Genomic DNA, 21,331 nt, shown 5'->3' on the forward strand with positions numbered 1-21,331 from the left:
TTGATTAGTAGTGCTCATTTGGTCAAAACACATAAAGTTGCAAAAATATCTTATAAAATGTTATTTTTTAAATATTCAATATTTATAATGAGAAATATAAAAAATATCCCTTTTAATCTTTAATATTATATAATATAATGGGATAAGTGTTTGATTCCAAAATCAAAATCACTTAATTAATATGTCAAATTATAAATTACAATATTAAATTAAATGAATTTAAATTAAATATAAAAAAATTAATTTTACATAAATCCTAATTTTTCTAGGTGAGCATATGCCACCTACTACTTAAGTTAAATCAACTTCAAGGAAAACAAAATCTTTCAACTTTCCACGTGGCGGAACCATGATCGATAAAGGGGTGCTGATTTCGGTCATTTGAGTCTGTCGCTGAAAGTGGGTTCCACACTGCTAAGGTCACGTGTATGATTTAATTGGCAGACTTGTCAGTGATCGTTGATCTCCAATCAATCACCATCAACTTCATCAAAGATGCACGAACTTTAACTCTACAGTAGGCCCCACTCCCCCGTCTTCGAGTGGGTGTGGGTGGGAATAAGAGGAAACAAGTCCATTTGAAAATTCTTCGCTTATAAGAACCTCACGCTTTAGCTTCGAAGTTCAAACTTCAAAGATTTGCAGAACAACTCGTGAAAAATACTAGGGTTCGTTTCGTGTTATATGGAATTTTTGTAAACAATGGCGGCGAGTTCGAGTGGATGTACCGCTGCATTTGCTCTGAAACTCAAGAGATTTGATGTTTCTTCACCTCTGTATCGTGGATTCGATTTTCAGAACAAGAGGCGAAGATGTAGCAAAGATTGTGATAGAAATAGAGACCGATTGAGTCGATTCTGCATCTGTTGTTCTGACTCGGTGTCTCCAATTCGGAGACAATCTGGTTCAGGAAAGAGTGGTGAGAAGAGCGTTAAAGAGTGGCGGTTCGATCTAAACAAGAGTCCTCGACGAGTTCGGTTTCAAGCTTTACCTGCGTTTCCCTTTGCTTCGCCTCGGTACTTTCTGATCTTTAGATTTGAAGATCATTAAGTAGTTAACTGTAATGTTATGGAGGAAAGATCGTTTCTTTTCCATTATTTAGCTTAATTTCCAAGACAAATAATTAACATGGAATGGGAGGAACTTGTGAAAAGAAATTAAATTTTAGTGATAATTAAAATTATCTAATTATGAATGCTCGTTCATAATTGGAAACAAACGAGCTTGCAATTATATATATATATATATATATAATCAAGCTTATAGTTTCTTGTAAAGGTAGGAATATGTTTGTAAAAAGTAATTAAATTTCAGTGATAATTTGAATTATTTTAGTATGAATGCTCATTCATTAGGTAGCAATTGAAAACTCAAATAGAAGAAGTTGAATCTTTCAGAATTTGGAATAGAAGAGATTGCAATTAGGAAAAAAAAAATTCAAGCTTATAGTTTCTTGTTAAGGTAGGAAAATGTTTGTATGTGATCAAGGTTTAAAATTTCGTCTCGAAGCATTGTTTTAGTTATGAAAAAATCTGCGACTGTCTCGACCCAAACATTCCAAGATAAACCAAAACATTCCTGAAACTTTCAATGTTTTGTTCCAGTTTCAGCCAAAACCAATGGTTCTTGGCAGAGACATTCCAAAACTATATGAAACTTCAAACCATGGATGTGATGCAAGATATTGGCTGCACATCTGTTTTAGTCAGTGTGGTCAAAGCTTCGCCTTGAACATGGCCTAGGCTGGTGCTGACAAAAGGGGTAGCCTAGTCTTGCAGACTTTACTTGTTTAATCACGTTGAAGCTATGTTAAATTGCATCATATCTCTTCATTTGGATCATTCTTCGATTTAATGTAAGATATGACCTATAAAGAGTTGGTTTTGTTAATGAAAGATTCCTTATGGACAAAGCTAACAAAATGGAAATTTGTAATATAATTCTTATTTTAACAAATAATGAGAGATTGATGCTGCTTCTATGCAGCAACTATCACTGAAGAATTAATATGTTTCTAAACCGAATAATGTCCACAGACCCATATTTAGCAAAAAATGGGTTTGCTTGTTGTCTACCAATTTATCCCCACATGAGTAGGACATCAGGCCATTGAATCGCTATTATTGATAAACTCATAAATTCGTATTTTAATCACCCATGTACAATATAATTCACTTTGCCTTTTCGATGAAACCACTTCTTCTATCGATAGTGCCAAGAATGGTTCCAGTTCACTAACTCAAGTTTATATCTCAAATGCTATATTATGTTGCTTCAACTTGTCACTACCTGTAGACCTCATCGTGATTCCAAACAAGAAAAGTTCTATCCTCGGTGTACTCCAAGAAATTCTGGTTCACAGTCCCGCGACACTCCACCTAAAAGAGGTAATTGACAATAGTTACCCATGTTAGTAGCTGTTAACTATATATCTAATATGGCTTAGTGTGACTACTTTTATTGCATTTTTTGCTTTCATGCAACATTGGTTCTGGTGAATCAATGAATGTTTCTTTTGGTGGAAACTACATCTAACTACAATTTGGATCTTGTTTCTTATTTTTCATCTGAAAGTGAGAATTTCACTAAATAGAGCATGTGATTGATGGCTTATGTTAATAAGTGTAAATTCTCTTATTCCTTCACTGTAGACACTGGTATTGCACATGAGAAGGATTGGGGGATCAACTTGTTAAATGAAACTGTCAGTGAGTCTGGCACTAATGAAGATGGTAGTACTTGGTACCAGGAAAGTGGAGAGGACCTTGGTGAAAATGGTTACAGATTCCGTTGGACCAGGATGGGTGGTCAATGCCGTGACGGTTCCTCAGAATGGAAAGAAACGGTATATATCATTGCCTTGTTAAGTTCTGCTTTCTTATTGATGTTTCCGCCTGATTGGGATTTGTTGATCCAATGCTTTGATTTATATTGTTGATGGTTATCCTGCTGATCGTATATTAGGTTTTTGGGATAGTGAAGAACCTTGCGCCCAAATCAGGATTGTATGGTAGAACCCTGAAAGTATTTTCCTTTGATCTTAGTTCTTGAGGAATGTTATCAATAGTGAACTGGATGTGTCAAGCCTAATATTCAATTCTGCTTAAATTTCCACAAATTGTATCATTTGAGTGAATGACAAATAACCTGAACCTTTATGAATGGTTCAGGTTATTTTTCATTCACTCAACCATATTTTGAATCCTTGAAAGTATTTTTTTTATGAATGGGTAAGCTGAACATGAACCCATGGCCTCAAAGTTGCATTTTAGTTCGTTACTCAGCTATGAGTCCAACCCTGGATCCTTGCAGTTAAAACAAGTTTCTTGGTTTCATCTAGACACATCAATGTTTCTACCAAATTATTAAACAACAATAAGTCTTTACTAGGGTGTTGCTTCCATAACCCAAATAAGTATCATCCCAGGTCGAGGCCTTTAATTGGCTTTCTTCGTCCTTGACAGTGGTGGGAGAAGAGTGATTGGACTGGATACAAGGAGCTAGGTATATTGCTTACCTTTTCATTTACACATTTTCTTCTTTTATTTACTTAATGCATTTTTTCTTTTGAACATTATAATCCATTTTTTAGTGCTCATTTTCATTAATCAATTTTCACTAACATTGAATTTCCATAGGAGTGGAGAAATCTGGAAAAAATGCTGAAGGGGATTCGTGGTGGGAAACATGGCAAGAAGTTCTTCATCACGATGAATGGAGGTGCAATCTATATGAGAACCTCTTAACTTCAACTTTATGACTGAAGAATTTTTTGTTGATATACTAACCTTGGATGAATTCTGTGTTTTTTCAAGTGTCTTTTCCTAATTAAATTGATCAATAGCATACTAAATTATCCTCTTCTACTAGGTTTTAGAATGTCCTTATAGTTCGGACAAAAAATGTAGTCACTTAATTTACTTTATGAGTAAAACTATCTTTTATCTCCATGAGATGCGTGCAATTGATTATCATGGCCTACAATCGTGGCCTCATTTTCAAAATTGCAGTAACCTGGCAAGGATAGAGCGGAGTGCGGAGAAACAAGCAAAATCAGGCACTGAAAATGCTGGATGGTATGAAAAATGGTGAGGAATTATCTCAGTGGACCTTATTCATACTTTATTCACATAATCTCATTAAGTACCACCTCTTGCTTAAATTTTATAACACACAATATATTAATGGTGCATTTACTCTGCCTTCAGGTGGGAAAAATATGACGCTAAAGGTTGGACAGAAAAAGGGGCACATAAGTACGGTAGATTGAATGAACAGTCATGGTGGGAGAAGTGGGGCGAGCACTATGATGGAAGAGGATCTGTCCTGAAATGGTTCTCTCAAATTTTCTTTCTCCTACTGATTATTAATTAATGTACATTGTGCTAAGTTGATGTAGTGATTCAGTCATATTAATATCCTAAGGTGGACTGGACATCATACTTAAAAACATGGACTAGGGAAATAAACATTATTTCTACAAAATACTTGTTAGAGATAACAATAACAACATTCCCAGCACTAGGTTGCCGTGTCAAACACACTGCAGTTATGCATACTGGTGTGTAGACATAGACATGGCATGCTCAATGGAAATGTAGCGACATATAATAAATTACAATTATCATATTTAGAATATTTTGTGCCTTTCAAAAAACAGATACTTTGAATACCTTGTAAGTTGACTACATTAGTTATGGATGATTAGACACAACCCTCCACATTTTGGTGAATATTTGAGATACCCTGTGTTTTCAAACTGATGACATATCACCCTTTACCATGTTCTTCTCTGGAAGATTTAACAAAATATGACCTACATGCTAATCGTCTTCAACCTCCACCCAAGCTTTTTCTCCCCAAAATCTGTCATCTTCATGCTCTTCAACCTTTAGGGTAAACTATTTTTAACATCTTCAACCTCGTCTCAACTCTCATAGAAAAACCCAAAAATCCATCATCTTGTACTTCCCTAAAAAACCTATCTTGGTGTTGACATTTGAAGGTTGGACATAGAATCTTAAAGTTGAAGATGAGGATAAATTTTTTTGGAGGTTGAATATGATGGTTATTGGGGAGAAAAATCAATGTTTTTGTTAGAGGCTTAAGATGAGGTCTTTTAGGTCGTTTTCTGTTAGTCTCTCAGAGAAGACCCCAGGTAAAAAGGGATGGGATGTTTATGTCATCGGTTCAAAAACACGGGGCACGCCATCAGTTTTAAAACGTGGGGTATCTAAAAGATTCACCAAAACGTGGAGAGGTATGTCCACTTCACCCACCCTAAATTATAACTCACCCTAAAAGATAGGATACATTGTGTATCATTTAAGTAATGTGATGTACAATACGATAACTGATAAATGTAAAAAATTGTTAGTGCGACGTAAAATATAACAAGCATTATACTGATAAGTTCGTGTAAATTTTGTAATATTTGTTGTGTTATTTTCTACCAATGTTACCCAGATACGATGAGCATACATGACCTATATGATGTGGACACTGCATTTACAGCCACTCAATTATGTAACGTCAATGGTGTCCAATATATGCTCATTTAAAATATTTAACCGAATTTTCTAGCACCCCTTGTGATAATGCAAATCAGTATGATAGAAGATACGTGAAAACATTTGCCTCCCTTGACTGGCAACCCAATAGCAGTAAACGTGTTTGATAGACTGACAATGTGAGCCAACTATTGACAAATTATCTATAAAAATGAAAGATAAAATACAATGTGGACCAAACCATCTATTGACAGAGGTATTCACTAGAGAAAAATGACCAAAGAAGACAAACTTCAAGGTCCCCATCATAGGATCCCATCCAAACAATAAATTCATCTCAAGGCCATCTCTAAAATCACTCAAGATGGAAGACCAAAACTACAAGTGCTCCCAGTTGTCAAAATTCTCCTATTTATCTCTTTCCATAGAAGACTTGCATACTGCAGACGGCAATAAATTCCAAAACAACTTACCCCTCATAGATATGATTTCGTATATCACCCATTCAAAAAATCATAAAATGACGAGAACATTCCATCATATGAAAAATGCCGAGAAAAATCCATCCATACTATTCTAGTGAAAGGGTAATGGATGAGTAAATGGTTTACTGACTAGCAATAAATCATTACTGACCTAGGAACAGTTCATATATGTGGATAAGCTGAAAGGCTGCACATACAAATGTATTATAGTTCTACAATCATAACCTTTTGATGTAGAGGTTTCTCTTTTGGGTTTGGATTTGTATGTGATGGAAAATGAAGTAATATAAAAGCTTTCATTTTTTCCTTTTCTCAGGACAGATAAATGGGCAGAGACTGAACTAGGAACCAAATGGGGAGACAAGTGGGAAGACAAGTTCTTTGCTGGCATAGGTTCGCGTCAAGGGGAGACATGGCATGTATCATCCTCTGGTGATCGTAAGTTTATAGCCTATATCTTTAAAGTTATCAGTTTTAATTCTTTGAATTTTGTCTCTCTGTCATGGTTCTTAGAAAGTCTAGAAATTCCATTAGTTTTTAATGTTTTCCCATGAAATTAATGTTGTTATTTTATCATTATTGAAATAGATGGTCCATATTTTTTCAACTGGTAATCCTCTTTTGGCAAGACTAGAATTTTCGGAATTGGTTGATCTCATATGAGAATAATCTTCATGGTGAGGAGATACCCTTGACTCATCTCCATGTGGTTCCCATGAGCATGTGTCTCATCAGGAAAAATGTGTTTGTCTATTCCCACCTAGTATGTAGGCAAGTGTTTTTTTCCCCTGTATGCATGCATGTAGCTGGGGATATTCTTATACGGATTCGGCATACATGGGTATGTGGTGCTCTCATGGATTTTTTTTATAACTCAAGTTCTATGTTTGCGTGCGTGGTGGGGGTGGGGGTGGGGGTGGGGGGTAAGTCACATCCAAATGGATCAATAAAAAGTACGGGCGATTGAAGAAGTAAAGGTCTGGGAGCCAGAGGAGAGAGGTAGCCCGCCCATGATATCATTAGGAATTGATGATCTTTTAACAATACCTTCTAAGGGATGGCTAGTCCAAGATGCTGAACAACAAAGTTTGATTTTGGAAAAGCACCATCATTATGGGAATGTACATGCGGTAGAAAAATTACGCCAATCCATTGAGATATGGTATGCTACAAGTGAATATTTGCGACAAGAAATGAATCCTAATTTTCGGATGACTGACCCTTCTAATCCAGTCCATATAATGTCTTTTTCGGGAGCTAGAGGAAATGCATCTCAGGTACACCAGTTAGTAGGTATGAGAGGATTAATGTCGGATCCCCAAGGACTCTCAGTAATCCCCCCCACCCCCCGTTCTCTTTCACTATTCCCACCTAGGTCCCTGGCCTACGGCTTTCATTGACTAACTAAGGTTAATGTACGGAACTCAGGAAAAGGCCAAGGAGAAAGAAAGACCAGCATTCTGCGTTCACTTCGTTCTGTGCTGTGGTTAAGGCCGAGCGTTTCAACATGATGCCTGCAGTGGTTGATACAAGAGATTCGACCCCGAGAAGCTGCTTTGATTCCAGGGACCAAGACACTGCATGCCGAGGAAGAGACTCTGCTTGTCAACGAACCTACCGATGGTTGGTGCAAATTCATGCCCGGGGGATCGGGTGTGGGCTGAGGAACAATCAAATGCCAAGTTGGCTTAAGATTGAAACAGATCAAACATCCAAAAACAATTGTCAATGTGAATGAATATCTGAGCTTCATATTCAGCAATATCATCATTATTGTCTATTGTGTAATCCTAATTACTAGGGTCGGTAATACGCAGCAATAGATTTCCAAAATGTATTTCCTTTTGATTTTCTGCATGGAGGTCCTCCAATTCCTTGGCATATAATGAAGTTTTAAGATCCACTACAAATAAAAAAAATTCTTCATTAAGATTTTTCTTCTTTATTTGTGCAAGAAGACCGATTAAAGACCAATTAAAAGGAATGTGCAAGTTGAAGGTCCTGAAAGAACAATAGTAAAATGTAAAAAGAGAGAAGAAAAAGAATGTGGATTAAGGTAAGTAATCAGAATGGATACAGAAACAATTATTGAGACCGGATTGCTAGTTCTTTATTCTTTTTTTTTTAATTTTAATTTTTTTAATTTTTTATCATGCTGATTTTATGAAATCCCCAAGATTCATAGCAAATTGAAATGATTGTCGACTTACTTTTTTGCCCAGGAGGCATAATCATAATTATTATGTGATATCAGTACTTTGTCTTTACCACCCTTTGTAGGTCATATATTTTTCATTTTGGCTTATGATTCAAATGTTTTTAGATATCACTAAGAAATAATTTCATGTCATCTCCAGGTTGGTCTAGGACGTGGGGAGAAGAGCACTATGGAAATGGGTATGCAACTTTAAACTATAAAAATGTTGTTTTGCAGACTAAGCTTATCTATTGAGCATTTTTCTAACTCAGATTTTCAATTGATTTGGATTTCAGTCAAAATTGTAATTTGTGTTCTTACATAATCAATTCTCAGTTATGCAGGCAGAGAGTATTTTGTAATTGAGTTGAGTTGTTTTCTCATACTGTATTAAAACTAATGTTCCCGATCTGTGTATTAGGAAAGTGCACAAATATGGTCAAAGTACAACTGGTGAAAGCTGGGATATCATTGTTGATGAGGAAACATATTACGAGTAAGATACCATTTTTCTTAATAACAACTTAAATTGATTATATCTGCATATGCCACGTTCGTACATGACAACATAGAATCATTGTGCAAAAACATGGAGCATAGATTCAAATATTTGTTCAAAAGATATTTTATTGAATGAATTAACTTTAAATTTGTGATGAAGGGCTGAAGCTCATTACGGATGGGCGGATGTTGTGGGTGATTCAAGTCAGTTGCTATCCATCCAGCCTCGTGAAAGGCCTCCTGGTGTCTACCCAAATCTTGGGTTTGGGTCACCTCCTCTTCCACCTCCACCGGATGAACCACCAGACCCTCCCCCCTCTTTTTCACAATGAAGAGCTTTTTTTGGTTTCTCATGTTCAGGTTTTTTCTTCCAATATTTATTGTACTCCATTTTTAATGATAAAGGACCCTTGTAATAGTAAAGTAGAACCTATTGCTTTTAAATTTATTCATTCTTTCAATTCTTAACATTATGCAAGTCAATTAGTTGGATATCCGAAAGACAATATTTACAATCTGATTGTAGCACTTGGTTTGACAGAGAGTGATTTCTGATTTTTGTTTGTATTCCATTTTCGTATAATCAAAGCCCTTGTCCTATATTTTGGGTTGGGCTGGGCTTAGCATGACTATGTTCCTCCTGGCCAAAATCATATCTTCTTCTGTTAATTCAAAGTGTTTTCATTAACTGTTATAACTTCAATCAATCAAAATCCTTTTGATTTGTACATTTGTTTTATTTTCGTGAAAAGAAGCTTGAACCCTACGTTTGCAACCCAGAGGACTAAAGATGCCACTGTCGCATAATAATATAGACATTGCCTGCCCTCCCATTTACAATATATGTACATACCCCCGGTAAAATCATGAAATAAATTAGAGAAAATAAAATATAGAACATCAATGTTCCATTCAGTTTATACCTCAAATTGCCAGCTGACATCAGGTTTTTGGGACAAGGCTTCGATTTTGATGATGATAAACTTACAAAATCAAAAAGATTACATTCTCCAAACAAATTATAAGGTACACTTTGAGAGTTACAGTGTACTTTTTAACAGTTTCTTCGACATAGCCCTTCACATTCTTTTGCCAAGCCAATGGTGGAAATAATGCAATGCGAAGAGCCTTTTTTGGATCATTTAATGGTTCATTTTGGTACGTACACTATTGCATGTACAAGAGATGGAGCATTGCTGGTGAAAATGAATTAAATGACCATTGTTAGATCATTGAAATCTAAATGTAATTTCATAATGAGAAATGTTAAGAAAAATAACTTTCTTGAATGATCTCCCCACCAGTACCCTGTTCTATAACTAGACCACTTCAAAAAATTCTCGATCAAATATGCATTTCAACGTTCATGTTTTCTCTAGAAATGCCTTGTAATACAAATCCCACGCCCCCTCCTCTACTACACTATACCCCTTTCCACCTTGCCCAGAAACCTCAGTCACCACCTTTCCACAGATTTACGGTAAAATCTTCCTATGAGTTTGAAGTAATTTCTAAACTAAAGTGAATATTATCTCTCCATGTGTATGAAAGCTCTGATGAAACAGCTCTTCTTCAAGGTCCTCAATTTTGTATCAAGATCCTAGCAAATTGGTCATTGTTCACCTCTATTGCTGTGTCTTTATGTACAAAAGGATAATTCTGCAGCTTTAGCCAAAATGTGTTCTTGAAAGAAGCGAACTGACAGAAGGGGCTACAAAGGGCTAGAATTTGATGAAAAGAATGGTTGAACTACAACAACAAAAATCTCTTCAGGAAGACTGCTTCATTTAGTCGGAAAGCAACTCTTCCAACTCGGGTTGTTCCTCAGATCTTAGTAGATTATAATCCGAATCTGTTATATTCGAAAATTCTCTCTCTTGAGGGTCATTCTGATTCTCCCCATAATCAGTATCAGGCCAGTCTGGCTCATCATCAACAGACTGATCGTCAATTGGCTCATCAATATCATTGCTTGCATTATTGCCCTTCCCATATTTAGGACTGCCCTTAGTCCGGCTTTTGAAGCTCGAATCTGCCTTTGCCTTGGCCTCAGAATCTTCACAGATGCAGGTCGAAGGGTTCTCGTGAAACTCACCCCTGCCTGGTCTTACTTCATTTGGTTCTCCCATGAAGCCTCTTTGATGACTACGAACCCTAGAGGCAAAAGCTTCCCAGGACATGATAGCTCGGTTCAGAAACAAAGAATACAACTTCTTAGCATTTGGACGAATTGTGCGCTTGTGTCCAAAGTATCTCCTTCGACCAGCTAACATTCTAGCCATATTTCCATTGTTGTTTGTCACAAACACGTCACTCTCATCGCAAACGATGAAATCAAGCGCAGCCATGCGAGAAGAAAATGAGGAGAATGGTGCCAATTCCTCCTTGCTGGCTATAGTCTCTTTTGAATGAAAATTAGGAAACAGTGCTTTGAGGGGTGCTAATGTTTCTTCTCCTCCATATACTTCACCAGATGCCACATAAATGTAAACTTCGCTGCCAAATCCTAGTGCTCTCAGCATAAGACCAACCTCCTCTGGAGTGAGTGGACATTTTCCATGCCTCCGTTCTTTGTCTGGGTTACTAGTCTGCACAAAAAAAAAACATTCAAACTTTGGAGCCTTACACGTAAAGGTTGCATTCAGTTTGACCAAAGAAACATTCAAACTTCGGAGCCTTACATGTAAAGTTTTCCACCTCTTGCGTATTGCACCTAGTTCCCTCCTCTCCTTCTCTCCTCCTCCATAATAGCATCCAGAGAATGCAAGCATGTCAGGTTCAAACCTGACATAGGAAACATCTGATTGCATCAAGAAATTATAGTCATCCTATCCTATATCTTTAGACAATTTCCTAGATGGAAAAGATGTGACAGCTATCCCCAAGGCCACTATAAAATGGTAACCCTAATCTGGACCTTTCAGTTGAAAGGCAACTTCTGTACAGTTGGTAAATCTAGATACATTTATAACCAAGACCCAATATTGACAAAAGATGAACTCTACCTCAGGTGCAGGGCAATGAAATGTTTACTTCTCATCCTCATCCTCAGGATCAACTTTTTACCCATTTCAAGTATAGGTTCAGTGAATTTCAAAGCATGGTAATTAACTCTACATCTCAGCTTCTGCAAATCCTTATCCAACTTATTTGCAAGCCTATAATCGAACTTGGTGAGTTGCACAGCCTGTGTCATGGAAAGGAAGTTCACAAGTGTCAGATTACATTTTGACTGAGGCCTCCAATTTTCCACACAAAAAATAATATTTTTTCCCAAATCATCTATCAGGATATAAATACATTCAAACCACACACACACACAACCAACAACAAAAAAAAAAAAGCAAAAGAGGATAAGACATAAGCTCAAACAACATCACAATCCTACCCCAATAAAATAAATTGCAAGGCTAGCCACAGGGGCCGAGCCCGGATTTTCTTGTAGTGGGGGCAAACTATGGTTAGTTGTATAGTTGAAGAACTTGAATGATGGGAAAATTATTTGTGCTGGAAAATACGATTGGAGGGAGGTGAGGGTGTGGGGGCAAAAATTGGAGGGAGATGAGGGTGTGGGGGCATATGGGGAGAGAGGTGAGGGAGTGGAGACAAATGGGGCATGTAATTAGTTGAAAATATAGGGGTGTCTCAAAGTTCTGTGGGGGCAATTGCCCCCACCAGCTCCTTACTAGTTCCGCCCCTGGCTAGCCAGATAAATTACAATCGAGCTTGACATGCCATGGAAGATCTTTTCTTATTTTGTTTTTTAGTTCACTGGAGGATCTTAAACAATGTTCATATGAAAAGTGATTGCTATAATTTTTATAAAACCATTGAGGTAGGTTGGTCCAATGGATTGCATTAAACGATTTGAATTCTTCCAAATTTATCTTGGACCTTCAAAAAGCTTTCATATTCAATTCAGGTGATAATAATTTGTTATTTTCCTATCATATGATCTTACTACTAGTTAAAAATATCAAATATCTTAGTATTTATGAAGCTCAAAAAGGAGGATCTGACGCTCCCTGTTGACAGCTACATATGTATTGAATGAGTGACTCCCTTGTAGACCAAAATGGTTATTCTGAGCAGCACATTCTAATACACAAGAATTGACTTTTTATTTTTTTATATCAAGATTTCAATGATTTATGCTCATGATTAATGAATGTATTTTCTTTCACATCTACTTATTATAGGTCTTGGAGAACCTGATGACTACGAAAAGAGAATGCACTTCTTTCCAAAATCCCAGGAGAAAAAAAAAAGGTGACATCAATTTCCTTTAGGATGACAATGATGACATGGAGAATTCCTGATGCTTGATGTGCTACCACTTGTAAACTTATTTATCATTTTTTATACTATGAAAGAGATGAACGTGCCACTTCATTTGAATCTGAATATTTATTAACTTATTGTGTGTATGATAACCTTAACCTTCATAACCGTAGTAGATGGAAATGGATGCACACAAGCTTTTCTTTTTAATCCGATAAGTAGTAACTGCTTTCTATTTGAGCATAATATTAATGTACTGCATGGGAAATCATTATCCCATTCATGTTTTATGATTTTAGAAACTATCTAAATGGGAACCTGAAAATTTATAAGAAATTCCGTTTTATTTGACCGCTATTGCGATAAGGAGATGGTACCAATTTTCAGAACATCGCCTTTAAATTCTCCATCTTGAAGTGTGTGTTTTAATTATATATATTTTAGTACTTAGCCATATATTTGTAGGGTCCCATTCAGCAGCCAACATTAGCAAGCCAATGTTGGGAGTGAAAATTTGTCCTATGTTGGTATGCATGAATATAACTTCAGTTCAATGAGAACTCAATTCTTTTGACCCAAACCTTGTTTCAGATACTCCCACACAAGTCCAGATTTTGGCTAGCTAGCTGAATCTGGGGGGCCAAAACTTGCATTCTATGTCTTGAGGCAAAACTGACACGTGGTCCTAATGGCAAGCAAAGTAAATTGAAATTCACCCACAATAGTGACGTTACAAAATATAATGCCATTGAACAAAAGAATCTATGTCATAAATTAGTAAATTTTCTCTGTTGGTAATCACAGAATTAGACAATCAATAGTCAATGATGAAACTAATCCCATACACTATTTGAAGAAAATGAATCCAAGCATTTTAGGAAATTGAGCACTTACACGCTTCTTCAAAAGAACAGGTAACACACGATTTTGATAGCATTTGGGAGTGCACTTCCTTGGAACACGCATGGTATATGGATTCATAACTTTCCCCCCCTTTTTAGGGAGCTGTTTTATGATCTTAACATCTTTTGAGAGAAATGATACAAACCAATCAACATTGAAGATCTCAGTAAAATTGCTGCAGAAGACATCGAATCACAAATCAATGCACTTTTTCTTGTATTTTTTTGATAAATTAAGATTGAATTAAAATACATGCAGAAAATATTTCACGCTGTACGCTAGAACAATCCGATCCAAAAACAATCTGCTAATTGCAAAATGTGACAAAAATATTACAAACCTAGCATCCTTCCAAAAAGATTTCTGGTCCAGCTTTGGAACAACAAGAGTAGCATTCAAAATGCGGGCTGCAACAACAGCATCTGTTATCTGGAAATATCATAGGATAATAAGTTCATCAGCAATCTCATAGAAATTTGTGAACTCGATCAAAATACTCTGCAACCACGGAGTACTTCATAAGATATTCATCATGGTTACTAATAATGTCCAATAACTATGGGGGACACGTGGTTCAGGGATGTTATTATATCTGCAACTCCAGAATTGCAGTGAGTTGTTAACCCGAAGAATCATATTTCCATGAATAGAATAAGCAACTTACCCTCATTTAGTGGCCATTGCACTACAAAAAATCCATACATCTAATAGTTTTCAAACACAAAAGAAACTTCATGCTAGATATCCTTTCTCAACAAGGCGAGAGACTTATACCCAATTCGAGAGATTTAAGACACTCCAAGCATTATAAAATTTCCTACATGGTCACATTCAGTACTGTAATCATGAGACTCTAGTTTACACACAAAAAAGGAAAAACTGAGGAAGGACAAAAATAAATAAAAAATCTAAGCAAAACTCATTTCTTAAATGCCTTTTAAATTTTCTATGACATAAAGCAATCTTTTAGATAAATAAGCCCTCCTCAAACAGTAGCAGATGAACACTTGACTTCTTGAAAATCCCTAAGATAGTAATCTTCCATGAAAAATCCATTTTCTCTGCGCTACCCGGACACTTCATTTTTTTTTTAATTGTAAATGTTGTCTCCATGTTGTACTCTGACTCTGTAGTACCAGGCAACTTCTGCCTTTCTATAATTGTGCGTTAAGAGGAGCAGAGACAAGGCACAAACTGTAATAGGAGACTCAAATCTAAAGTTGACTGATGGTTACCTGAGTTTGCAAATTGGCCCAAATATAACATATTATTTCTCATGTTGTTAGCTATCATGTCAACTCATAAGTATAGCTTACTACAGACCCCCAATTGCAAAATCTAAAATTCCCAAGTGAAAGGGCCTATGTTTTCATATATTAAATAATAATAATAATTAATAAATTAATAAATAAAAACTTTAGTTACCTCTCCTATTGACTTGCCCTAATCTTGTGCCATTACTTGACAACATTTTATCATATTTTATTTGCACATCTGATAATTTTCTCATATCCACTTCTCCGTTTTCTTTTTAGGTCTCTGATTAACATATTAGAATTTAAGGCTAACAAACTATTAAGAAACGTAATTATCTCCTAATTAGATGAAGATAATGAAGACAATGAAGTTTCAAGAATGTTACCCCTGTTCTTTGCTGATTTAGGCCTCCACTGGTTGCAATCATCAAGTATCTATTGGAACGTGTGTTAACTTCAGCCGCTGAACCATAAACATCGCAATTTAGACATACAGAAACATAATTCCAGAATGTGAAATGTTTTACGAAAATCAAACATGAAAGTATTGCCAAATTATAAAACAATGAACCAACGAGATGAATGAAATATGTCCTTTTTTAAAACAGATTAAAACCCCTAAATAGCACCACTATAACCACATTCAAATCACGTTCAGACACATTTCAATCCAAACGAACAATAATGATAATCCATATCTAAAAGACAAGCCAAACCAAAAAAAGAATTCAAATAGCTCCAAAATCTACATTCAAATTGAAAGTTTCAGCACATCGAATCATGAATCTGCAATCCATCAAAAGAAATAATCGAGAAAAAGATACGCACTAGCAAACTTGTTGCTGGCAGTACTACATCCGTAATAGAATTTCGATAATCTTGAACCCCAAAGATCATGACCTGAACTTCCTCCACCGATCTAAAATTCAAAAACAAGAAATCAAATCCAATCGAATAGAAAAAGTCAGAACTCAAACAAAGGAGACAAGAACCGCATCTAAACCTTACCGGAACACGAAACACTTCGCCTTCGATCTTGTTCGATCGAGCTTCAACGACATTGTTCAACTAAATAATTATAATCAAACAGAGATTAAAGATTAAGGAGTTAATTACAGAGACGATTGAAATTTGAACAACGATAATTTGCAAGGTTGATGAAAGAGAGTGATGAGAAATACAGAGTTATGGCGGCGGAGGTGGTCGTTTTCGACAAGTGGCAGAGCGAAGAAACAGAGGAGAGCGAAGACAAGAAGAAGAAAGGTGAACACAAGAATCAAACAGCGGAGCTGATTTTGGTGGCGCCGCCTCTGGAAACCCATGCTGCGGTGGAGCTCTAAAGGGAGAAGAAACCGTGACAGCCCACTACTCCAGCATCTCTTGTCTGTCCCTCTGCAGATGAACGTCGAGGACGATAATGATCCCATACACACTTCGGCTCACAAAAACCGAAACTACACCACTATAAACTGCCTCGTATGAGCCGTCCCTAAATCGTGATTTCTTCTTACCCACCTCCTGTATCGCACGTGAGTACTTCTGCCGCGTTTTATCACTTTATTATGTCAAGAGAGATTCCTTTGCCACATCAACCACAAATAATACACCAGGACATATGACACCATTAAGGAATCAGCACACATCTTGGTTTTCTCTAAGTAAGAGTTGGTGTGGCAATAGAAACTCTCTCTTCCTTTTTAGGATTTTCCCCCAAAAATCATGGTGTTTTAAAATTCAATTTCACATCTCGTCTCATCTATACTAGATATCGAATCGTCTCAGATGAGTTTTTCAATACATTTGAGATATCTTGTCCAAAAATTTAAAAAATGAACGTGAGATATTAAATTTCGTTCTAAAAATTAATTTGTGCTTCAGTCTCATTCATGCCTGATATAGAAATAACTTGGACGATATGTCTCAATCTCGGATAAGTTTTGAAACAATGCCCAAAACATACTCAACTTAATTCACAAAACAGATTTTTGAGTTAATTTGTTAGTATATCTACAAATTCGCATAGAGTGACAAACTCACGAATTCATAGGTAATAAAAGTGATGAATTTCGAGTGAATTTGTTGGTATATCTATGAATTCATAGGTACTAAAAGTGATAAACTCGTGAGATTTTAAATTATAAAAATGATGAATTTTGAGTGAATTTATTGATATATCTACGAATTTGTAGACACTAAGAGTGATAAATTCAAGGGTTTATAGATTATCAAAATGACGAATGCATGTTTTGGGAATTAGAAAGAATAATGTATCAATTCCCCCCTCCCCTTTATTTTTTTAATAATAAAAGTATCTATTGGTGCCTCAACTTTTACTTATTATATGTCATTTACTTAGAGCTATTTTTTCACAACTCATTTCTAAGAGCTCTTAAGTCTCTCCAACACGTAGAGAGGGATGTTGCACAACTAACGATGTTGATAATCGTTTAGTTTGACCTCTTGATGTTACTGCCGTACTATTTTTTCTTTGATTTCTTTCAATCAAGTAGAAGAAAGTACCAAGACCCAACAATCTATCTAAGGGTAAATATCACTTCATTAACTACTAATTTTAAATTTATTTGAATTGTAATAAGTCAAAGTTGGGGTGCCAATAGAAGCTCTCCTAATAATGCACCATCATAGGGATTATATGTTATATCGGCCATTTAATTACCATACGTTCCACTCTCTCGTCATTGTTTGCCTTTCAGGCTTCATTGACTTTGAAATTGATAGTAGGTTTAGTATGCAACAATGACTCAAAGGCACTCTCATCTATTGAGAAATAATGGTATTTTGACCATTTCATTTTATAATTTTATTTTTTAAGCACCCAACTGGTGATACGAGGAAAAATAAATCGTCAATTCTTTGAGTATTATATCCTTAATATATATATGGGTCCCGTTCAGCAACAAATATTTTGACAAACATTTTGGCAAAACATTTTTCAAAACATAGGTTAGAGGTTTTGAAATGGGCTGATTTTTGGTGAGGATGATCTCTACGGTGAGGAGATCATCCTCACCAAAAATCAGCCCATTCCAAAACTTCTAGTCCCAGTTTACAAGTTGAAAAATCGTGGACCGTCCATTTTTTGTAAACCATTTTTGATGGGGTTAGAAGTTTTGGAATGGACTGATTTTTGGTGATGATGATCTCCTCACCGTAGAGATCATCCTCATAAAAATTCAGCCCATTCCAAAACCTCTAACCCATGTTTTGCCAAAATGTTTGTTGCTGAACATTTCCATATATATATATATATATATATATGGGTCCCGTTCAGCAACAAACATTTTGGCAAAACATGGGTTAGAGGTTTTGGAATGGGCTAATTTTTTGTGAGGATGATCTCTACGATGAGGAGATCATCATCACCAAAAATCAGCCCATTCCAAAACTTCTAACCCTAGTTTACAAGTTGAAAAATCCTGGACCGTCCATTTTTTGTAAACCATTTTTGATGGGGTTAGAAGTTTTGGAATGGGCTGATTTTTGGTGAGGATGATCTCCTCACTGTAGAGATCATCCTCGCGAAAAATCTACCCATTCCAAAACCTCTAACCCATGTTTTAAAAAATGTTTTGCCAAAATGTTTGTTGCTGAACATTTCCATATATATATATAGGGTCAGGATCAAGGGACATATAAAAAACATATGTAAAAACAATGTAACATTAACAAAATTTCAAAATATAGGTTAGAAGTTTCAGATTGACCTGATTTTTTGTGAAGATGATCTCTATGATGGGAAGATCTTTGAAAAAAAAAAGTCAGTCAAATATGAAACTTCTAACCCCATAAAAAGTGATTTAGAATGTGAACCGTCGATTTTTTATCAATTTTTGTCAATAATTTATAAATCACTTTTGATGGATTTAAAATTTTCAGATTGAGCTGATTTTTTGTGAGGATGATCTTTTCATCATAGTGACCATCCTTGCAAAAAATCAGCTCAATCCAAAACCTCTAACCCATGTTTTGAAAAACCATTGTTTTTACATATGTCCCTTGAACTGCCCCCATATATATATATATATATATATAACAAACTTTTGACGAATTTACAATTCTAAGTCATTGTTCATTTTAATTATCAAAATATGAATGAGTACAATATCAGATGTTTTAAAAGTGATAATTTCACAGGTTTAAAATGACAATCTCATAAGTATCAAGTGATTATCTTGCAGGTTTTGCTACTTTTAGCGAGATCATCATTATACAAACGAACAAGATCATCACTTTAAAGGAAAAAAAAAACCCAATGGATTTGTCACTTAGGCTCAGCTTGGTACGAAGCAAATTATTTGCAGATGAAAATGATTTGTTGGAATATAATTTATATATTCTAATTTTTTTTTTCGCATTGCAAATTATTTGCATGAACCTCTTAAGTCATTCACAAATTTCAGCAAATAGTTTGTAGTCCAAAAAGTTTTGCATTGTACCAAGCAGGGCCTTAAGACCTATGATTTCGTATGCTTGCGTTTTGAGAATTAAAATGAATAATTAGCCAGAATAGTAATTCATCAAATTGATTGGTAAAATGGTAATTTAGCCTATTAACAAGGGTGGAACCAGGATTTTCTTATAGTGAAAATATAATTGGAGGGAGATAAAGGTGTGGGGGCAAAATTTGGAGAGAGGAGAGAGAGTGGGGACATATAGGACATGTAATTAATCGAAAATATATGGGTGTCTTAAAGTTATGTGGGGGCAATTACTCCTAGCAACTCCTTACTAGCTCCATCTTGCCTAGTAGTAAAAGTATTGTCGGATTATATATTGTGCTTAGTAAACATATAAACGGATCCAAGGTCCGTGGCTCATTTTTCAAAAGCACCGGTATTTGTTGATCACTCTTATCCTAAAGTCCTCGTGAACTTAAACTGCCAACAGTGCGTCTCAAAATCTTAGTTGTTAGAAAGGGACTGGGTTCGACCAAAGCTGAATGGGGTTGGACCCCACCATACACACTATGATTAGAAAATTTACCTAATACACGGTTACAGCTGAAACTCGGGTTAAGATAAGGGAAGGCGGGTAGACTTCAATTCTATAACAGACTCTATATGTACTCTTTATTATTATTAGAAAATAAATAAATAAATAAATAAAATAGCTGCTCTGCTGCTTTGGTTAGTTTTATTCTTATGTCCTTATCATTATATTTTATTTGGGAAAGTGAGTCAGAATCCAGAGGAAAGTCTGTTTTTACAGATCTTCCAGTGATGGCAAATTCCAAAATGGAACTCTGCCGTCTTGATTGGTGATATCTGAGACTGAGACTTTTCTTTCTTCTGTATACAGATAAGTGTACCTTTACCAGGGGCCCACATCAAAGCCCAAGTAACTACCGTCAGATCGAACTACTAAGATCTGACGGTTACGATTGTTCAATAAATGTAAGTGATGGCAATCCCTCAAAATACAGACAAAGTCGCAGAGTCTCAGGTATTTTTTGTAATTATGATATAAACAAATGGCATAATAGTCAACTTGAGAGGAGTAGTTAAAAACTAAATAAAATATGAAAGACGAAAAGATTCGGTTACTTAAAAGCTTGTTATTGGTTTGCGCGATGTCTGATGCCTACCCCATTTACTTCCCAATTACTCCGCTTAGTGGGACCCACCGTGAATTATAGCAAATATCATGAGATCATGACATCTCCAAGGTGGCAATATATGAAAATATAAATATATTGAAAAAATTATTTAAAAGATCCCATGAAACAACTTCTTTCTAAATAATTCCTAAATTTTTGCCTGTAGCTTGGCAAGACATTTAGAAAACTTTTCCTTTCTAAATGGTCCATGGACCTCATCTCACCTGTATAAGGTATTTCTAACATTCAAACTATCATTTTCTTATCTTCTTCACATAATTAGATTTTTCAACGACGGTTGTGATCATTTTTGACGATCTTTGATTATAAATGATGAATGGAGAATGATATTATCTTAATTTTGAATATCTAGATGTATTTTTATTTATTTATTTCGATGATTTATAAATAAAAAATTTGAACAATAAAGTTGAGATTTGATTTTTTTTTTTTTTTTTTTTACTGATTACATCGTAACTTTTGATTTGCAATCATAATTTATGTATTTTTAGACATTTCGAGGAGATTAACCAAGTATTGAAATTGAAAAAAAATGGAAAATAAAAAATAAAAAATCTAAT

At 35.5% G+C, this 21,331-nt stretch overlaps 2 protein-coding genes across 4 annotated transcripts; one reads left to right on the forward strand and one right to left on the reverse strand.

The window, feature by feature from the left end:
• Positions 1–594: 594 nt before the first annotated feature.
• LOC147407649 (protein EARLY STARVATION 1, chloroplastic-like) lies at positions 595–9,161 on the forward strand. Of its 3 annotated transcripts, none has more exons than XM_086436303.1 (11): positions 596–1,016; positions 2,296–2,387; positions 2,652–2,845; positions 3,465–3,504; positions 3,639–3,720; positions 4,011–4,088; positions 4,209–4,334; positions 6,312–6,433; positions 8,353–8,392; positions 8,619–8,688; positions 8,854–8,995. In XM_086436303.1, the coding sequence occupies exons 1-10, from the start codon at positions 703–705 to the stop codon at positions 8,647–8,649; spliced, it is 1,119 nt and encodes a 372-aa protein (XP_086292429.1). In that variant the 5' UTR covers positions 596–702; the 3' UTR covers positions 8,650–8,688; positions 8,854–8,995. The 3 variants fall into 3 exon arrangements, with proteins under 3 accessions (XP_086292428.1, XP_086292429.1, XP_086292427.1); XM_086436301.1 differs by having other exon boundaries at positions 597–1,016; positions 8,614–8,688; positions 8,854–9,161; XM_086436302.1 differs by lacking the exons at positions 8,353–8,392; positions 8,619–8,688; positions 8,854–8,995 and adding an exon at positions 7,562–8,174 and having other exon boundaries at positions 595–1,016.
• Positions 9,162–10,247: 1,086 nt separating this feature from the next.
• LOC147407650 (O-fucosyltransferase 16-like) lies at positions 10,248–16,659 on the reverse strand. Its single transcript, XM_086436300.1, has 9 exons — positions 16,315–16,659; positions 16,142–16,201; positions 15,962–16,052; positions 15,520–15,596; positions 14,218–14,306; positions 13,869–14,052; positions 11,699–11,880; positions 11,375–11,477; positions 10,248–11,281 (listed from the first exon to the last, which is right to left on the reverse strand). The coding sequence occupies exons 1-9, from the start codon at positions 16,558–16,560 to the stop codon at positions 10,481–10,483; spliced, it is 1,833 nt and encodes a 610-aa protein (XP_086292426.1). The 5' UTR covers positions 16,561–16,659; the 3' UTR covers positions 10,248–10,480.
• Positions 16,660–21,331: the final 4,672 nt, after the last annotated feature.

This window comes from Akebia trifoliata, chromosome 3 (genome assembly GCF_017979445.1).
Source record: "Akebia trifoliata isolate Shusen 1 chromosome 3, ASM1797944v1, whole genome shotgun sequence".
NCBI classification, from domain to species: Eukaryota; Viridiplantae; Streptophyta; class Magnoliopsida; order Ranunculales; family Lardizabalaceae; genus Akebia; species Akebia trifoliata.